A 19648-nucleotide genomic window follows, 5' to 3' on the forward strand; every position below is an offset into this window, starting at 1 on the left:
TTAAAGGTGTGAGCCACCACACATGGCTGACAGGATTAAAGGTGTGAGCCACCACACATGGCTGACAGTGCCCTTCATGCTTGGAGGACAATACTGAGAGACAGTTCCTTCCTGACCCTCTACTTTCCTCTTTTGTATTTTCTTAGGTGGTTATCACCTATTTGTCGTTTCTTTGTGCAAGACTTTTGGATCTCCGTAAAGAAATAAGAGCTGCCCGACTTATACAGACAACATGGAGAAAACATAAACTAAGAAGAGACCTGAAACACCTCCAGGTAATTGTGGAAAATGAGAACAGTATTTCACGGGATTCCAATGAATTTTATAGATAGAGATGGTTGAGATAAAGTATTAATTACATCTTGTTTGAGGAAGTAGAGATATAAATGTGGAATACTGATGTATCTTCCATTCCTTCGATCCTCCCCATAATCTGCTGTAGGCCATAGACCACTTCTAAATGTGTGAAGATTAAACTAGCAGTCCTTGCCTCACCCATCAATTTTTGCTGCAGTTCACCCTGCCCCGAGAGATCGGGAATGGCCTCTGCTGTCTCAGGAGTGCTTCGACTGCCTGTGCTTTAGTGCTGCTTAGGCATGAGTGTGGGATTTCGTAATGATTCTCAGGTTCAGTCCTGTTGACAACCAAGATGAGCCATCACAAAAGACTAAAACAGAACTTTTATAGTTCTGCTTACATTTTATTGGTTAATCTGATCACTCCTTGTTGCTTCTGCAGCAGTATTCCCACTCTTCCATGGTGATGATGACGTCCATCTGTATTTTCCTATTAAGAACATATGTAGCATCCTCTCTAGATCCTCATCCACATTTCCCGAGCTGCTAGGCTGATGAGGGCTATCCTGAGATACCCTTTCAGCTTTGAGATTGTGCTTTGATGCCATTGTTATAATTAGTATAAACCCTCCATTGACAATAGAGTCACTCAAGCATTGACTTTATTGGCAATGAAATGGCAGGTAGACAACATTTCCTGGGTCCCCTGGTAAGTTCAGCATGTTGTTTTTTTCCTATCCATAAGTAGACACAAACTCTAAATTAAATTAAATCATAGTATTTGGTCTATGTGTAGGGAACTAAAAGAAACTGGTAACTTAAAGAAACTGGTAACTTGATTGTAGAACCATAGGTATGGTGCTAAAATAATGTCATGGTTTAGAGAATGGCCAATAGTTGCAGATGTGAACACAGTAGCCCTAGCTTAGGGGAGTTGTCTTGATGATTCTCATAGTGCGTTTGCCTCCCACTGTCAACACCTTATCTAATGGCAGGTAAAGTTGTGGATTTTAGTCGCTTGAGGTGAAATGGATCTTGCAGTTGAGCTAAGATTCACTTCCCTTCAGTCTCTTTCATCCAAGATGTCCTTGGTGTTTTTAATTCTGACCCAAACAAATCAAAACAACCCTGAGATTCCTCCTCACACCAGTCAGAATAGCTAAGTTCAAAAATCAGGTGACAACAGATGCTGGCAAGGATGTGGAGAAAGAGAAAGACTCCTTCATTGCTGGTGGGATTGCAAGCTGGTACAACCACTCTGGAAATCAGTTTGGCAGGAAATTGGACATAGTACTACCAGAGGACCGAGCTGTACCACTCCTGGGCATATACCCAGAAGATGCTCCAACATGTAATAAGGACATATGCTCTACTATGTTCATAGCAGCCTTATTTATAATAGCCAGAAACTGGGAACATTCTGTATTTCTGAGCTTTTTATCAATTACCATTATTTCTAGTGGTGCACGTCTAGCTGAACTACTTATAAAGGAGGCTTAGAAGAGACGTTGAAATGTGGTATGATGGTCTGGCCACTTTGCAGGCATACGTCCTCTCCTAAGGTTACAGTGGTCTCTAGTTTATTATTTCCCCTCAGTGCTGTGGTCTAGTATGAGGCCTTTCCTGTTCCTTGGTATTTGTTTTAATCTACTGATTGCCTTTTTCATGTTCTCGAATGACAGTTTGATCCGTTCCCTAGTTCTCACGAATTGTGGCTTCTTCCATGCAGATGGCACCCACTGATGTGTAGAGCCCCCTTCCAGGTGGGATGCTCCTGTCATTAACATAAAGGGTGTCAGTCATGCTGTATGTTATTTCTTCCACTGCTCAACCCAGGTTGAGTAAAGAGTATAGCAAGGTGAGCACAGAAAGAGCCTGTCAGATGCTGGCTGCTGCCTGCCTGCAGACTGACAGACTGACAAGTCCTGTGACTGTGCCTCTGTTAGTCCAGGCCCTATGTGCTGCATCTAGTCATTGTTTTAATGATCTTTAAATGATCACCTATGAACTGTAAGAAGTGAAATATATGGTGGTCATAGTAGTCACTCTCAGAAGTAATACAAGTGGAGCAGGCAGGATGCTGGCTTCTGTCCCAGGACACACCGCTTCTCCTGGGTGGAGTGGGCAGGATGCTGGCTTCTGCCCCAGGACACACCACTTCTCCTGGGTGGAGTGGGCAGGATGCTGCCTTCTGTCCCAGGACACACCGCTTCTCCTGGGTAGCTCATGTTCTCACGGTGCAGACCGTGTCTCCTGTTCCTTGTGATCTGTAATGAAGGGAGGGATAAATTGCTTCTCCTCTTTTGTGTATTGTTTTTCTCAGATTGTAAGACAGCAAGGCTACATTATACTGCAAAGCATTTTGTGTGCCATGCATGCAGCTCTTTTCCTAGAAGAACACTGGATCCATGTCAGAATCATAGTATAGTTAATCCTGTTTGTCACTGTAGATGATTTGTGGTAGATTGAATATGTCTGTTTTTTATCTTAGTTCAGTTCTTAAGATGCTTGTTCTTTGTGTAATCCCTTGACTTTCTGATTTGGCCCAGAAGCACTTGTAGCCCAGGATGAATGTAGAAGCCTAGAGTGAAGGAGGGTTTTTGCAGGCTAAATTCTAATATACTTAATGTGTAGAAATTGACTATTTTACAAAGAATAAAGAGTTAAAGTGGTTGTTAATACAATTCTGTTTTTCTTTTCCTCATTAAAGGAAAGAGACAAAGCTGCTAGAATTATTCAGTCAGTTGTTCTCAATTTTCTAAGTAGACGAAGATTGCAAAAAAAAGTCAGTGCAGCTCTGGTTATTCAAAAATGTTGGCGAAGAGTCTCAGCTCAAAGGAAGTTGCTGATGCTGAAAAATGAGAAACTGGCAAAACTTCAAAGTAAATCAGCATCACTTATTCAGGTATGATATTCTGGAATGAAATTTAAACTTAAAAAATTGTGCTTATTTTTAACAAAGAGGGAAAAATGTGATAGAATTTTCAGTGACCAATGCAGTTGTCCCTTGGTGCATCAGGGGGAATTGATGGTGGAACTCAATGTAGATACCCAGATCTGGATGCATTTTTATGTAACTTCTATACAACCTCCCGTATTCTTCAAATCATTATAGCTTCTTTATAGGACCTGGTACTATGTAAGTACTGTGTGGATTGTAGTCAGGTTATATTGTTTAGGGAACAGTGACAAAGTGTTTGCAGACTCAGTCTGCTCTTTTCCTCAGGTATCTGCCTTTAGCTTGAATTTAAGGATGTGGAACACAAGGACACAGGGTGACTGCCTAATTAACTAAGCGCTTCTACTTGACACACCTTGCTGTCTACTGATGCTGCTGTGGGCAGCACATGGCTGAGGCACAGCTGAAGCTCTGTGCCCCTTGCTGCCTTGTTTTACATTAGAGCTTTGTAATCTTTACTCCATGGGGAGTGCTGGTGTGCCAGGCTATTCTGCGCTCCTTTACTCTGAATCCTGGGAACTCCTCTGAGCCAAGTAGACATTTTCCTCTCTATCTCCTTTAGTTTATCTCAGAAATAGTGGTGATCACTGGGTAACAGAATGCTTATATTGTTTACTTTTAAAGACAAAAGTGTTCCATGCAAGGGTATCAATTCATTTTTATAATGGATTCTAACATTGATGAGGTGTGCTGTTTATCCCCTGTAAATATCATTGAAGCTTTATTCTATAAATATGTCTCTTATAGAAATATAAAAGCTTTGATTCTGTCTACTCAAAATGCTAGTTTAGTTTAATAAATTACCTCCTTTTGAATCGCTTAAAAATAAAGTATTACACATGGGAAATTGCATTCAACAATATTATAGAGCCTGGTAGTTTCTTGCAAAATGAATAGCCATGTAATTCCCTCCTTTACCATGATTAGAATATGACTGGCTCTTATAAGCAACCTCACAGAGTTAAGTTAGTTAAGTTTTCTACCCCAGCCCCAGGTGACCATTGGCTGTTTTATACTAATCCCACCTTTTTCATATCCATCTTTTTAAAGCCTTATAAATTATTTGTGTCCCATTTTGAGCTCAGATTTCTATAAACTCTTCTCATTTACTTCTGTTGCATTTGAGAGGATCATCAGTGTGAAGTCAGCCACACCTGACTTTTCACCCTGTTGTCATTTGATATTCAAGTTCTGACCATTGAGAAGGCTATTTGACTGTGTCTTTCTTTCTTTTGGTGTGACCATGTCTGCATCCTGTTTACCTGGAAGCAGCACTTAAAGGGTCTGTGTAGGCACTAGACACCCCAAGACCAAGCTCTCAACACAAAGGGACAAATAACAGTGAGAGGTCTAAAGAGAAGGGGAAAGGAATGGGGGTGGGGGGTGGGGGGACATGGGGGGTTGGGGGGGAGATATTTGTCCTGAGGGGACAGACAACTGCCTTAAACAGAGAGGAGACATAAGCAAATGGCAGTTTATAAAGGTAAAAGGAGAAACTCCATGTTAGATGAGGTGTTTAATTTATTTGGGCATGTTAATTAGGGCAGACAAAAGGGGCCTTTTGACTGTTGGACTTCTGGTACTTGATTGCTGGGCCTAGGTAATCAGCCTCAGGAGGAGCAAGTAGGCCTTGGAGGCTAGCTTTAAGAATATATCTAGCAGGATTTTAGCAAGACAGGGAATAGGAGAAGGGCATGGAGCCCTGTGCACCATGCTGGCTGAATCCGTGCTGACTAGCATCCCTTCCCAGCTCTGGAGGTTTAGTGGGTAGCAGTCAGGGGGTTGCATTCATTTTTAGGATATATTACCAGACACTTGCCAAAGTACAGTGCAGCTAAATATCACATATAATTTTACACTAATGTAAATACTTAGAAAGTTTCTTCATAACGTTGATATATACTCGCATCCAGAACTGTTTTAGTTTGCATTTTATTGATAATATAATGAACACCTTTTATTTTGGAAATTGAATTTTGTATAATGTTATTTCCACTATCTTAGATTTGTCTTCTTGTAGTCCAGTTATTGGAACAGTGCTGGTAGCATGTACTGTCTTCTCCCTGACCGTGACGGCCAGGAGCTATCTAGAAGAGACTAAAACCAACAAGTGACTTTTCTGAAGATGGCCCATCATTTTGCATGACTGCGATGGGTAAACTCTGAATTGCAGGGCCTTCAGAGATCTCATCTCAGGATTGGTTCTTATTGTTGATATGCCTTTCCTGTCATTATTACATAGACTAATAATTCCTGGGCACTAGCCTACCCTATTGGTCAGATTTTCTGGAGATTAATGAGAATGTACTCTCATCTAGCAATGATGATTTTATAATTCCTGATAATGATTCTATAGGATTCCTAAATGTATACAAGTTATTTCTAGCTCTCAAAAAAGCAACAAATTAGACTCTGTAAACCTTCATGTGTCACAGTATAATAATACTAGGATATGAAACTAGGATATGATAGACTTGGAACAAATTTACAATGAGGGAAAACATTCCTTCTAGGTTTGTTGTTAGACCATTCTCTGATAACTAATGGGTATAAACTGGGAATGGACAATTTATTGTAGGTGTAAGGACAGAAAATAAAATATTGACTGATTTATCTATACAAATCTTCAAAACTAATGAACACTAGGCAGGTGATCTTTCTCTTGGCAAAACCATGCTAAAGATTTTTTTTTTTAATTTTTTTTATTAGATATTTTCTTTATTTACATGTAAATTTCTCCTTTCCCAGTTTCCCCTCCAAAAAAGAAAGAAACAAACAAAAACAACAAAAACAAACCCCTGTTGCCTACCCCCTCCCCATGCCTGCCACCCCACCCTCTCCCACTTATTGGCCCTGGCATTCCCCTACACTGGGGCACAGAACCTTCACAGGGCCGAGGTGAACTTTTAATGAACTTACAGAATTAGAAGATAAATGTTTAGTTGAGTGTGCCTCATGTTCATGGATGTCATAGAAGACATCAGATCTCTTGGAATTAAGTTTTGAACAGTTGTGGGCTACTATGTGATTGCTAGGAACCAAAACCAGGTCTTCTGTAGCGGTAACAATGCTCTTAATTCCTGAGCCTTCTCTGCAGTCCTAAATTTGTTTTTAAAATACATTTTTATGTTGTTGATTGTTAGGGATCTGGTTCAATTGTTTATCTCATCTTTTAGTTTTCATCAAGCTTAGATATCCACCTAACTTTTCTCCAGTTATTAGAAAACAAATCTATTTGTATGTTAATTATTTTCTTCTTTCTTCACTACTTCTCTTCCACACCCCCCCTGAGTACCCCCATACCTCCAAACTTCCTTAATATCTTCGATAACCCATTATTGTGTGATACCCATTATTATGTGACCTGTTATTGGGTGAAATGTCTACTCACTCCAGATAGTGTACCCAAATGAAACCTAAAAATCATCCCACTCTAGTCTAGGTTAAAGAACCATAAGTTTATTGTAGTTTATAGTCATGTGGATAAGATGTTACTTAAAGAATATGGATGACTTGAAGGTACTGCATAATCAAAATCTCACCCTGCCATGAAACCTGAATTCCTGGAGCTTACTCCACCACATGAAGGCAGCTCAGCAAGACAGATCTCCTTGTCCTAGAGACTACTGCTTATATAACCTCAGGAGAGCCCCTGTCAATCTTGTAGTTTTCAGGAGCTTCCTGAGACTTGTGAGTTTTACTTACTTTTGGACTCCTAATTAGTCTTCCTTCAGGAGGGGATCTTTAGAAGAAATAGCTGTACAGCAGTCATTCATTCATCAATTGATAGTGTAGTTAGTCTCTGTTAGTTTATATACATTCTGCAGTTTTTCTTGCTATTGATTTCTTACTCTGTTCAATTATGGTTAGACAGAATATAAAGTTATTTCAGTTTACTGTATTCATGTCCTAATATATGGTGTATTTTTGAGAAAGTTCCAAGGACTGTTGAGAAACATGAATGCTCTGTATCCTTGGTTTAGAATGTTTGTATATGTCTGTTATGTCCATTTGGTGTATATATTATTAGAATGACCTCTCTGTTGGTGAGAGTGTGATACTGAGGTCATCCCCTATTTCTGTGTTTGGTATTCATATTTTTATATTTATTAGAGCTTGTTTTGAGAAGTTAGGTACAAGTTGTTTCCTGAATGTAAGTTTAGAACTGTAGTATCTACCTTGTCAGAGAATGGATGCATACTTGCTTCTTTTCTACTTTTATTTCCTTAAAATTACTCTTCCTTTCACCCTCAGATAACATCAGTCTTTAGTGGTGAGGTGTAGCTTTTAGTGGCTGTAAGGAAATTGATCCACTTTAGTTTTTGATTGGGGAATTAAGAGCATTAACATTTAAAGTTGTTATTGAGAGGTCTGTGGTAGTTCCTGCCAGTTAGATAGCTTTGTGGTACTTGGCGTCCTCCCATTTCTCACTTGCTTATCTTCTATTCCAGCATGGTTTCTTCTGCCCCACAGCTTCCTAGATGAGTTTATTTTTCTCCTCAGTCTGAAGCATCCCTGTAGGCGTCTTACATAGTGGTGATTGTCCCCCAGCTTCCCAGATGAGTTTATTTTTCTCCTCAGTCTGAAGCATCCCTGTAGGCATGCTACAGGGATGTAAGCATAGTGGTGATTGTCCCCCAGCTTCCTCGATGAGTGTCTCTCTCCTCAGTCTGAAGCATCCCTGCAGGCGTCTTACGTAGTGGTGATTTAGTGATCATGAATTCTTTTATCTTGGTTTTTTTTTCTTTCATGCAAAATTTCTTCTTTAATTATGACTGTTTTGTTCTTTCTTACCCCAAAGTCCCTTAGCTACCTAACCTGAATATTCTAAATTTAGCACAACTTATCTAAAGCTTTCATTTTCCTCATAGTTGAGGGAGAACCACCTGTTTATTTAATTTGCTTGTGCACTTCCTGATTGGACAACTTGGAGTTTGGGTATTAACATGGTTGAGTTTTTTTTTTTTTTTTTTTAGATATTAGTTCCTGTCAGGTGTCTAGACAGTGGAATCATGAATGCATCAGCTTGAGGCTTATAGACCTATTTATTGGGCCAATAATGTAGCCATTTACCTCAACTTGATATGCAGTCACCTGTATGTCTCATACACAGAATTTGTTTGAGGTCCCTGACAGATTCCCAAATTCTGTGCAAGAGCAAGATTGTCATGAAATTGCAGGGTATTTGCATGTTCACATCATCCACTGTACCTTGCATCTCTGGACTACCAGAAGTTCCTCTTACAATGCCTAGTTCTCAAGAGTCATCGCTTTTAATGTTTAGACCATTATGTAACTGTTTAGCACATTTTTTTTCCTTTTTCTTTGGAACATTTTAAAATTTGGAACACTGTGAACTATCTGATGTGGGTATTGAGATCCAAACTCAGGTCCTCCTGATTTGGAGGCTGAGCCATCTCTCCAGCCCTTAGCATGGTTATTTTAAAGCTGAATGCTAGATGAATGAACATTTTCAAGAGTTAACTTAGAAAGCTATGTGTATTTTACTTTGCTTTCTTTCTTACATTTCTCAGGCTTATTGGAGAAGATACTCCACCAGAAAACACTTTCTGAGGTTGAAACACTATTCAGTCATCCTTCAGTCTAGGATAAGAATGAAAATTGCTCTTACATCTTACAAACAATATCTTTGGGCCACAGTTACAATTCAGAGGCGCTGGCGCACCTGTTTAAGTAGAAAACAAGATCAGCAAAAATTTAAAAAGCTAAAATCCTCATCCCTTGTTATCCAGCTTGCGTTCAGAAGGTGGAAGCGACGCAAGCTACAGTTACAAAGCAAAGCTGCAGTAATATTGCAGCGAGCTTTTAGAGAATGGCATCTCAGGAAACAGACACGAGAAAGATCTGCTGTTGTGATACAGTCATGGTACAGAATGCACAGGGAATTGCAAAAATACATTTATATTCGATCTTGTGTTATTGTCATCCAGAGAAGAGTTCGGTGCTTTCAAGCCCAAAAGTTGTATAAAAGAAGAAAAGATGCCATCCTGACTCTTCAGAAACACTACAGGGCATACCAGAAGGGGAAGCTAGCACGCGCTGACTATTTGCAGAAACGAGCTGCAGCCATTCAACTGCAGGCTGCATTCAGGGGGATGAAGGCTCGCTGTTCATACAGTTTGCAAATTCGAGCTGCCTGTGTTCTTCAGTCCTACTGGCGAATGAGACGGGAAAGAGGTAGATTTTTAAACCTTAAAAAGATGGTTATCAAGTTGCAAGCACACATAAGAAAACACCAACAACTACAGAAATATAAGAAGATAAAGAAAGCAGCTATTACAATTCAGACTCATTTCCGAGCTTCCATTTCAGCCAGGAAAGTTCTAGCATCTTATCAGAAAACAAGGTCTTCGGTCATAGTTCTACAGTCTGCATACAGAGGGATGCAAGCCAGGAAGGCATTTCGTCATGCTTTAACATCTGTTATAAAGATTCAGTCATATTATCGGGCTTATGTATCTAGAAAGAAATTTCAGAGCTTCAGAAATGCCACAATAAAGCTGCAGTCGATTGTCAAAATGAAGCAGTCCCGTAAGCAGTATTTACAGGTAAGAGCGGCTGCACTATTTATCCAGCTCTGGTACCGTTCGCAAAAACTGGCTGCACAAAAGAGAAAAGAATACATACAGGTGCGTGAATCCTGTATCAAACTGCAGTCCTACTTTAGAGGATACCTGGTCAGAAAGCAGATGAGGTTGCGAAGCAGAGCTGCCATTTCTCTACAGTCTTACTTCAGAATGAGGACAGCGAGGCAGCGCTACCTGAAGATGTGCAAGGCGGCCCTTGTCATTCAGAGTTTCTACTGTGCCTACCGAGCACAAGTCAGTCAAAGGAAGAACTTCTTGCAGGTCAAAGGAGCAGCTATCTGTTTGCAGGCAGCTTACAGAGGCCACAGAGTACGCCAGCAAATCAAACAGCAGTCTACAGCCGCTATTACAATTCAGAGAGTTTTTAGAGGCCACCGTCAGAGGATGAAATACCAGACTATGCTTCAGTCTGCTGTGAAGATTCAGAGATGGTACAGGGCACACAAGGTTGCTTATGACATGAGAATTCAATTTATAAAGACTAGAGAGGCTGTGGTTTCTCTCCAGTCTGCCTGCCGTGGCTGGCAAGCTCGGCAGCAGCTCAGGAGGCAACACCAGGCTGCGGTGAAAATCCAGTCTACTTTTAGAATGGCCGTGGCCCAGAAACAGTATAAACTACTAAGAGCAGCTGCAGTAGTCATCCAGCAGCATGTCAGGGCCCGGGCTGCAGGAAAGAGGCAGCGCTTGGAGTATGTCAGCCTCCGTCATGCAGCTCTGGTGTTTCAGGCTGCATGGAAGGGAAAGATGCTGAGAAGACAGATTGCCCGGCAGCACCGGTGCGCTGCCCTCATACAGTCATATTACAGGATGCACGTTCAACGCAGGAAGTGGAGCAATGTGAAAACTGCTGCTCTTCAGATTCAGGTGTGCTATAGGGCTTACAAAGTTGGAAAAGAGCAGCGCCATTTATACTTGAAAACAAAAGCAGCTATAGTAATTTTACAGTCAGCTTACCGCGGTATGAAAGTGAGAAAGCAGGTAGCTGAATGCCACAAAGCAGCAGTCACTATACAGTCTAAATTTAGAGCTTACAGAACACAAAAGAAGTACATGACCTATAGAACTTCAGCTATTATAATTCAGAGATGGTATCTGAATAGTAAAATTACAACCCAGCAGCGTCAGGAATACCTTAACTTAAAGAGAACAGCAGTTAGAGTCCAGGCTGCTTATAGAGGTCTTAGAGTAAGGAGACACATTGAGCACATGCACATGGCGGCCACACTTATTCAAGCCACGTTTAAGATGCATCAGTCGAGAGTAAGATACCACAAGATGAGAACTGCAGCTGCTGTGATTCAGGTGAGATACAGAGCATATTCTCTAGGTAAAATTCAGCATGAAGAGTACCTGAGGACTTTGATGGCTATTAAAACCCTTCAAGCTGGTGTCAGAGGAGCAAGAGTTAGACAGACTCTAAGAAAGATGCATTTCGCAGCAACACTCATTCAGTCATATTTTAGGAGACACAGGCAGCAAACATATTTTCATCGGTTGAGGAAGGCGGCAGTCTTCGTGCAGCAGAGATACCGAGCAGTGAAAGAAGGAAGCGTTGAGTTTCAGAGATACGGCAGACTGAGGCGTTCTGTAATCCTTGTCCAGGCTGCCTTTAGGGGACTGAAAACTAGGAGACACCTAAAAGCTATGCATTTAGCTGCTACTCTCATTCAGAGGAGATTCAGGACTTTCCTGATGAGAAGGAAGTTCCTCACTCTCAGGAAAACTGCAATTTGGATTCAGAGACAGTACCGTGCAAGGCTTCACGCCAAGTATTCCCGACAACAATTCCTGTTGGAAAAGGCAGTTGTAAAGATCCAGTCATCATACAAAGGATGGGTGGTAAGGAAAAGGGTGCAAAAGATGCGCAGGGCTGCTACTGTGATTCAGGCCACGTTCCGAATGCACAGAGCCTGTATGAGGTACCAGCATTTGAGGTGGGCCTCAGTTGTGATCCAAAGGCAATACCGAGCACACAGAGCTGCAGAACTGCAGAGACAGCTTTTCCTCAGGCAGAGGCGTGCTGCTCTGATCCTTCAGGCTGCCCTTAGGGGGATGCAAACCAGAAGCCATCTGAGGACTCTGCATTCTTCTGCAACCCTTATTCAGAGTAAATTTAGAGTTTTAATAGTAAGGAGACGATTCATCGCTCTCAGAAAAGCTGCTATATTTGTGCAGAGGAAATTCCGAGCCACCCTTTATGCCAAGCATAAATTGCATCAATTCTTGCAGTTACGAAAGGCAGCCATTACAATACAGTCCTCTTATCGAAGGCTGATGGTACAAAAGAAGTTACAAGAAACGCACAGGGCTGCAGCTCTCATCCAGGCTACTTTCAGAATGCACAGAACTTACGTTAGATTTCACATTTGGAAACGTGCCTCGATTAGAATTCAGCGGCATTATCGAACATACAGAACTATAAAACTGCAAAAAGAAAAACTCATCAGAGAAGAAAAACACAGTGCTGCTGTCATAATACAAAGCACATACAGGATGCATAGGCAGCGTTGTTCCTACCAGCAGCTTCGGTGGGCAGCAAAAGTAATACAAAAAAAATATAGAGCAAATAAGAGACAGCAAGATCTGCCCAGTGCATGTCAGGAAGAAACACCTCTTATTCAGATGCATTTTCAGGGTTTAAGCACCGCAAGCCAATATCAGCAGCAGCAGGAGGCCGCAGCGACTATACAGAAGCACTTCAGAGCCTCTGCAGCACGGAGGCTCATGGAGTCTGAGAGAGGCTTCCAGGTAAGTAATGTGCCGCACCTGCACCTGCATCAGCCTATAGAAACACTAGAGTTTCTGCCAAATGAATATGCTGAAGCTGTTTATTGAACAAAGAAATACATGTTTGTGTTGTGGTGGTTTAGCATTATTATAGAGGAAATAAAAAGTTAGCAATTCAGCAGAGACTCCCTTCCTGGCCACAGGGAGCAGATCCAAGGATATTGAAATGGCGATGAGCTCAGCCGGAAGCACCGGACTGCTACTGAGGCAGCTCACCAGTACTTTTTTAGATTGATTTGTATATTTTTAATCACATACTGATAACCGAACCTTTGTGGAAAGATGTATAAGAAGAAGAGGGTCTAAGACGTGTCTCTGGAGACCATAAGAACACAAGGTTATTGAGCAAAGTCTACAGGATCCTAGGAAAGAAGAAACTGAGAAATTTGGTATCAGCCAGCCAAGGATTGGGAGAGAATAGGACATGTGCTCCAACTCTAGAGACTAGGAATCAGCAGGTGCTTTAGATTTTAGTTAGAATATGTCATGTAGCATTAGTCAAACTAATTTCATGAGAAGCCAACGGAATCCTATTTTATACAATTAGAGGGTTTGGGGAGTATTCCATTTCACAGTTAACTGTGTCAGACCTTGTATCATTTGAACTGTGTATAAACTGTTATTTAATTTCTCTGGTCCATAATTTGTATATTTTATTACTATAACAAATAATAATTTTTTTAATTTTAATTGAATAAGTTATAGTTGTCACAGTCAATGTGTTTCCAGAATGGGAAATGGCTGTCCTTTCAAAATCCTGCTTCAGGCAGATGACCAATGAATGTGGAGAGGAAGTAGGATTTATTTTATTTCTATTCTTCTGGACACTTTGAGGACTATGAGCATCTGTCTGCTTTCAACAAATCCTACATTGCTTAATTTTAAACTTCTGATAGACTGTGCTGTGGCAGACTGGCCACCAGCTGCGCAGTATGTGTGATAAAGTGGTTACTACACATACACTGTTGTAATTACATAGTTGTCTGAAGGCTCTCTGTGTGTCGATCTGGTAGAGCAGAAACCAGCTTGACATTTATAGTTAATGCTTTGTATCTATTAATTGCATATTAACTATTTTATTTACTATAAGAATAATTGCATATTAACTATAAGATCTTTCTCATTTGTAGTTGTAGACCATTATTGTAAACGTATATTCTATGCTTGATATAGGCTGTATGGAGAAAATGTAAAGCTAAGGAATACTTATCCAAAGTGGAAGCTGCCTGCAGGATTCAAGCTTGGTATAGGTGTTGGAGAGTGCGCAAGAGATATCTAATTTTATTGAAAGCTGTTAAAATTATTCAAGGTTACTTCTATGCGAAGCTGGAGAGAACGAGGTAATGTATTATAACTCTGTTGGAGTAGGAAGGAACTTAGCTAAAGTAACAGCACTGTTTATGTGATTTACTAAGAACCAAAGGGATGACAGAAGGAAAGTGAATAAACTGGTGGTATTCATTTTCTCTGTCTTTGTTGATTTCACTGCTAGTAACAGTTGTTCATTTTTTTGTGGATGGTCTATGTATGAGTGAGAAGGAGAGGCATAGGTTATCACTGTCTACTTACTTTTCAAGGCAAGGTCTTTCACTGAACTTGAAAGACCCCAGAACTGGGGAGATTCTTACTCAAGTCTCGGGATGACGCGACCACCCAATGACTCATGAGAGACCGAACTTGCTGCAATCACATGAGGTTTATTGGGGATACCGGTACCGGGGTCGATCTCATGACCTTGCCAGTCAGAGGAGTTCGACCCGGAACACAAGAAGTGTAGGGTATTTAAGGGAAGCTGGGGGTGGAGAGAGAGTTACCAAGGAAACAGAACATAAAAACAGTGGAAAATTTCAGAGGGACCTGACCCAAGGTATTCAGTTAGGGAGGGAATCATATTCATTCTAGGAATGTAATCTTCATCTACTGGTTGACAGGGTGGAGAGTCTCATAAACCACTAGACCTTCATTCTTAGTTCTGCCCTCATTGTGGATCATTCAGGAGGGGCAGGTATGGGGAACCAGAGCCCTGAGGCTCTGAGTTCCTGGAACTGGCTATTTTATATTTCTGGCTGGCTACAGTGGCCCTCCATGTCCTTTTAGGTAAAGGTTATACACCATACATTTGTATTAAATGCCCACATTTTAAATTCTAAGATTCTCCAGCCTTTCAGACTCAACAGTTAGCTAGAGTGAATACCCAGGAAGCCGTTAATCTGCCTGTCGCCACACCGCTGTGTTTCTACACGGGCACCTAGCATCCGACCTCAGGTCTTTTTACTTGCACAGCAGACACTTGGCTGATTGAGAAGTCTGGGTTTTGTTTTTGTTATATTGTGTTTTATTTTCTATCTACTTTATCTTTTATGATAATAATGCTCATAAAGTTTTACTAGCTGTCCTTTTATTTTTTTAATGCCTTAGTGTAAGGATTTTTTTTTTAATCCAGAATTGATGAGTTTTCAAAAATAATTGAATTTTTTTCATCAGTAATTGCTTAAAATTCACTGTACTGGCTGATTTTTGTATCAATTTGACACAAGCTAGAGTTATCACAGAGAAAGGAGGCTTTCTTAAGGAAATGCTTCCATGAGATCCAGCTGTAAGGCATTTTCTTAATCAAGGGGGGAAGGAAATGCTTCCATGAGATCCAGCTGTAAGGCATTTTCTTAATCAAGGGGGGAAGGACCCCTTGTGGGTGGTGCCATCCCTGGACTGGTGGTCTTGGATTCTATAAGAGAGCAGGCTGAACAAGCCAGGAGAAGCAATCCAATTTCCATGGCCTCTGCATCAGCTCCTGCTTCCTGACCTGCTTTAGTTCCAGACCTGACTTCCTTTGGTCATGAACAGCAGTGTGGAAGTGTAAGCTGAATAAACCCTTTCCTCCCCAACTTGCTTCTTGGTCATGATGTTTGTGCAGTAATAAAAACCCTGACTAAGACATTCACTAAAGAGGACGACCTCCGGCATTTGAAGAGTTCCTCTACCAATACAGTTGGGGAAGTGGGTCAATTGTAGGTGATGCTTACCATCAGTATGAAGGTATATATTCTTGTACTAATGGTGAGTATCGCTTCTGGATGCTCAATCTTTCTAAGAATCATGGTGCAAAGAAAAGCTAGTCGTTGTTAAGCATCAGTTTCATGTCATAGAACCATAAATGTCCCTTTCTCCTTTGATAAGTTCACTTGAGTGACCGCCTCCATCATCTGGGAATTCCAACTGTTACTAAGACATTGAAATCATAGTCTACAAAATTCTTTGTCTTACTAGATTCTACAGCTTATATTTTATACAGTAGAATATTGTTACTTGCAAACCTGGCTTTCATTGTCTGTGTAAGACTCTGGCCACAGGAGCTGAAGTGCGAAGTGTACTGTTGTATCTTCTGCCATTGCTGTTCTTACTTGTTCCTTCTCCTCAGTATTGGGGGACAACAGTGACTAGATCAAATGATTTAAAGTTATCTCTAACCTACTTTCAGGTTCTTGAAGATGAGGGCAGCAGCTGTTGTAATTCAAAGGAAATGGAGAGCTGCACTCTCTGCAAGAGGAGCTTGTGAGAATTTAAAAGTAAGTGTAAATAAACACTTACACAGACCCATGCTAGAAAATAAAACAGAAAGAATATTAGCCATAGAACTGTGCATTTGTTTTACACATGTCTGATGTAGTCCATTAAAATTATATTCACTTATAACAGTATGATTTTGCCAGTAATGGTATACATGAAGCTCTCTGTCTCACTCCCTTTCCCCACTCCTCCTCTCCTTTTTCCTGTCCCTCTCTCCCTCCTCCCCCTCCTTCTCGCTCTGTGTATTAAGTAAAATATTCTCAAACTTGAATTTTTTCATGATTCCAGTGAAAATAATATATGCTTGGAAAAAAGCAAAGATATATTTATATCTTATATTTATATATTTTATCTAGTTTAAGACAAATATTTCATAACATGCTTTCTAAATTATAGTTGATCTGTTTAAGTATATAGCAGAGTTTTAGAGTAACTGTAAAGCCCATGGCCTATTATTAAATATAGCTTTTAAATACTTGCTACATAGCAAAATTAGAATTTTGCATATATGATTTATGGTCATGTAATGTTCGTTCTAGCTACATAACCACTTTCGGCACTCAATGCAGCCCTGTATAAGAAGCTCATGTGGTGGTTGCTAGTGCCTTGATTATTTTAAGTGCTAGAAGCTGGTTAGTGTTAACTTGCCCATGATTGTTTTACAGGTATGTGGAAGTTTATAAAGCAGACTTAGCTTAAATGGATTCTAACCGTACCCTTTTAAATGTGTAAAAAATATGTTTCTGAAGCTGTTATATAATGGGCAATCTGGCAATCTAAGGAATGTAGTTGACAGGCTATGTCGTTCTTTTTTAAGTCTTTTCTTTTCTGTGTATGTGTTTGCACCTAGTGTATGCATGTGCACTATGTGCATGTGGGAGCTGTGGAGGTCACAGGAATATGTTGATCCTTTGAAGCTGGAGTTGTAGGAAGTTGTAAGCCATGATATCAGTGCTTGAGAACCAAACCCAGGGTCCTCTATAAAAGCAGCAAGTGCTCTTAATTCCTCAACCAACTCTCCACCCTACATTGTCACTCTTAAAGCTACACACCATTTTGCTATGGTTCCTTTCTAATGGCGGCTATACATATCACATTGTACCTTGTGCTTCTTTTCAGAGTGCTTGATCTGTAACAGCATTCCTTTCCTTCTCTCACACAGGTGGGAGGATCAGGAGGAAAGGGGAGGTCCCTGACAGCTGCTGGCCTGGAGCTGTTTTCCTATAGACCCGTATGGTTTTACTATAGACCCGTATGGTTTTACTATAGACCCGTATGGTGTTATCACTTTCCCCTGTCCATGAAGTAGGACATTCTCAAACTATGAAAGTAAAGAATATTATGAGTATAGCATCTCACTTCACAGTGAGAAATCCAAGAACTTGTAACAGATTGGAAATCTTATTCCTAATCTATTAATGCTGTTTGTACTTTTCTCCTTGTAGCGGCAGCGAGCGGCCCGTGTGATCCAAGCCCACTTTCGAGGTTATCAGGGAAGGCAGTCCTTCCTACAGCACAGAGCTGCTGTTTTAATCATCCAGAGACATGTACGAGCCTTGGTGGCTGGGAAGCGGGAAAGGATAAAGTATATCAAATTGAAAAAGTCTACGGTTGTTTTACAAGCATTGGTGCGAGGCTGGTTAGTAAGGAAAAGGGTAAGTATTTTAGAGTAAAATGAAAACATTGGATGGTAGATGGTGGTAAATTTTTAGAGCTAAGACTGTGGAGAATGCTGTCAAAACTAATATAATTGTTAACTGCTGCAGAGCCACCTAATAAGGTCATTGGTCATCATATGTTTTGTTGTTGTTCCATGACCCTAATTCTTCCCACAGATGGTCACACCAAAGATACAAAATTAATTGTGTTTTCTGATGGGGTTTTTTATGTTGTTGCTTTTAATTTTTAAAGCAGTAAGTAACGGTGAGCTAAAGAATTGCCAAGTGTGAGCACTTCCTGCGTGGAGGAGCTAGCCTCCTGCACTCCCCAGCAGCTGTAAGACCTTTACCTCTGATAGCCACGTCCTCACCAAGAAAGGATTTCTTGATTTTAGGAAGGGCTATGACTTTGGAGCTGAAGATATAGAACTGGCAAAGACAAAAAGTTTAAAGGGAGAAATCTTGTCATTAAATCTGAATTAGAAATCTATAATCTAAAGGTCTCTGTAGAAAGCTTTCACTACAAGAGGCTCCCCTGTGCTTGTGCTGCATTATCTAACCCTGGGAAAGTGAAGCTTGTCGGCTTAACATGGCTGGATATGAACATCTCTGCTTAGAGTCCTCTGACCCTTACAAACCTATACCTGCTATGGATATGCCTTAAAGCACTGTCTTTGGATAAGCTTGTTTACTTCCTAAATGTTTCTCTTAGCAAAGGGCCCCAAATTCTACTTTTGTGTTTTGTTATATAAGTTATTTTATTAGAATTATTGTATAGGAAGTAATTACAATTATCTTGAATTAAAATAAAAATAATTAACAGTTAATACATTTTGTATGTATATTTCATATGTTTATATAAAAATGCTTTTTATCTATGTATTTTCTTCTTTAAGAAAGTTTTTTGTATTTTTTTTAATATATTTTACCTATTTTTCTATTGAAATTTTTTCTCTGTGCTTTAGGTTTCAGAACAGAAAGCCAAAACTCGGCTTCTCCACTTTACAGCGGCTGCCTACTGTCACAGGTGTGCTCTGAGAATCCAGCGAGCTTATAGACTCCACGTGGCTCTGAGGAATGCTAAGAAGCATCTTAATTCAGTCATCTTCATTCAGGTTAACTTTTCCTTCAACTTCAAACAAAAGATGCTACTTTTTATGTCAAGGATGTGGTGGTGTACACCGTAATTCCAGCTGTCTGGATACAGAGCAGGACATCAACTCCAGCCTGGTCTACAAAGGTAGTTCCAGGATAGCTAAGGCTACACAAACAAGCTCTACTTAAAAGAAACAAACAAGAAACAAAAAATAAATCAAGAAGATTTTAAAAGATTTATTATATGTTTCTGAGGGCTCTATCTGCACGTACACTTGTGTGCCAGAAGAGGGCATCAGGTCCCATTACAGATGGTTGTGAATCACTATGTGGTTGCTGGGATTTGAAGTCAGGGCCTCTGAAAGAGCAGTCAGTGCTCTCAACCTCTGAGCCATCTCTCTAGCTCCAAGAATATTTTTTATCTTACTCAGTTTTAGATGTGCTTACATGCAGTCACAAAATACTGAGACTGTTAGACCATAGCGCATAGGATGAGGTAAGGTTAGAAATTGGTCCGTGTTTCCTGGGCCAGAAATGTGAGTGACCCTCCACTGTTGAAACTACTCACCCATATCCCCATGCTGTGGGTACTAGCTTCTCTGTTTCCTTGTCCCACAGTGGCCTCCAAAGACATTCTGATTTTGCCACTCTAATGCATGGGAATAGAATTACATTCTT

General features: G+C 40.5%; 2 protein-coding genes across 4 annotated transcripts in view; both read left to right on the forward strand.

The window, feature by feature from the left end:
• The window catches only part of Aspm (abnormal spindle microtubule assembly), a 66826-nt gene that overhangs the window by 38025 nt on the left and 9153 nt on the right, over nucleotides 1-19648 (forward strand). For both annotated transcript variants that reach the window (XM_031384231.1, XM_031384225.1), the window contains 7 exons: nucleotides 147-275; nucleotides 3007-3201; nucleotides 8790-12611; nucleotides 13824-13990; nucleotides 16129-16216; nucleotides 17663-17872; nucleotides 18841-18990. In XM_031384231.1, the coding sequence (XP_031240091.1) occupies nucleotides 147-275; nucleotides 3007-3201; nucleotides 8790-12611; nucleotides 13824-13990; nucleotides 16129-16216; nucleotides 17663-17872; nucleotides 18841-18990 (4761 nt within the window). The remainder of the gene's footprint in view (nucleotides 1-146; nucleotides 276-3006; nucleotides 3202-8789; nucleotides 12612-13823; nucleotides 13991-16128; nucleotides 16217-17662; nucleotides 17873-18840; nucleotides 18991-19648) is intronic.
• F13b (coagulation factor XIII B chain) overlaps nucleotides 1-19648 on the forward strand; it is a 186436-nt gene that overhangs the window by 35775 nt on the left and 131013 nt on the right. The window lies entirely within an intron of this gene.

This window comes from Mastomys coucha, unplaced genomic scaffold (assembly GCF_008632895.1).
Source record: "Mastomys coucha isolate ucsf_1 unplaced genomic scaffold, UCSF_Mcou_1 pScaffold1, whole genome shotgun sequence".
Classification (NCBI taxonomy): domain Eukaryota; kingdom Metazoa; phylum Chordata; class Mammalia; order Rodentia; family Muridae; genus Mastomys; species Mastomys coucha.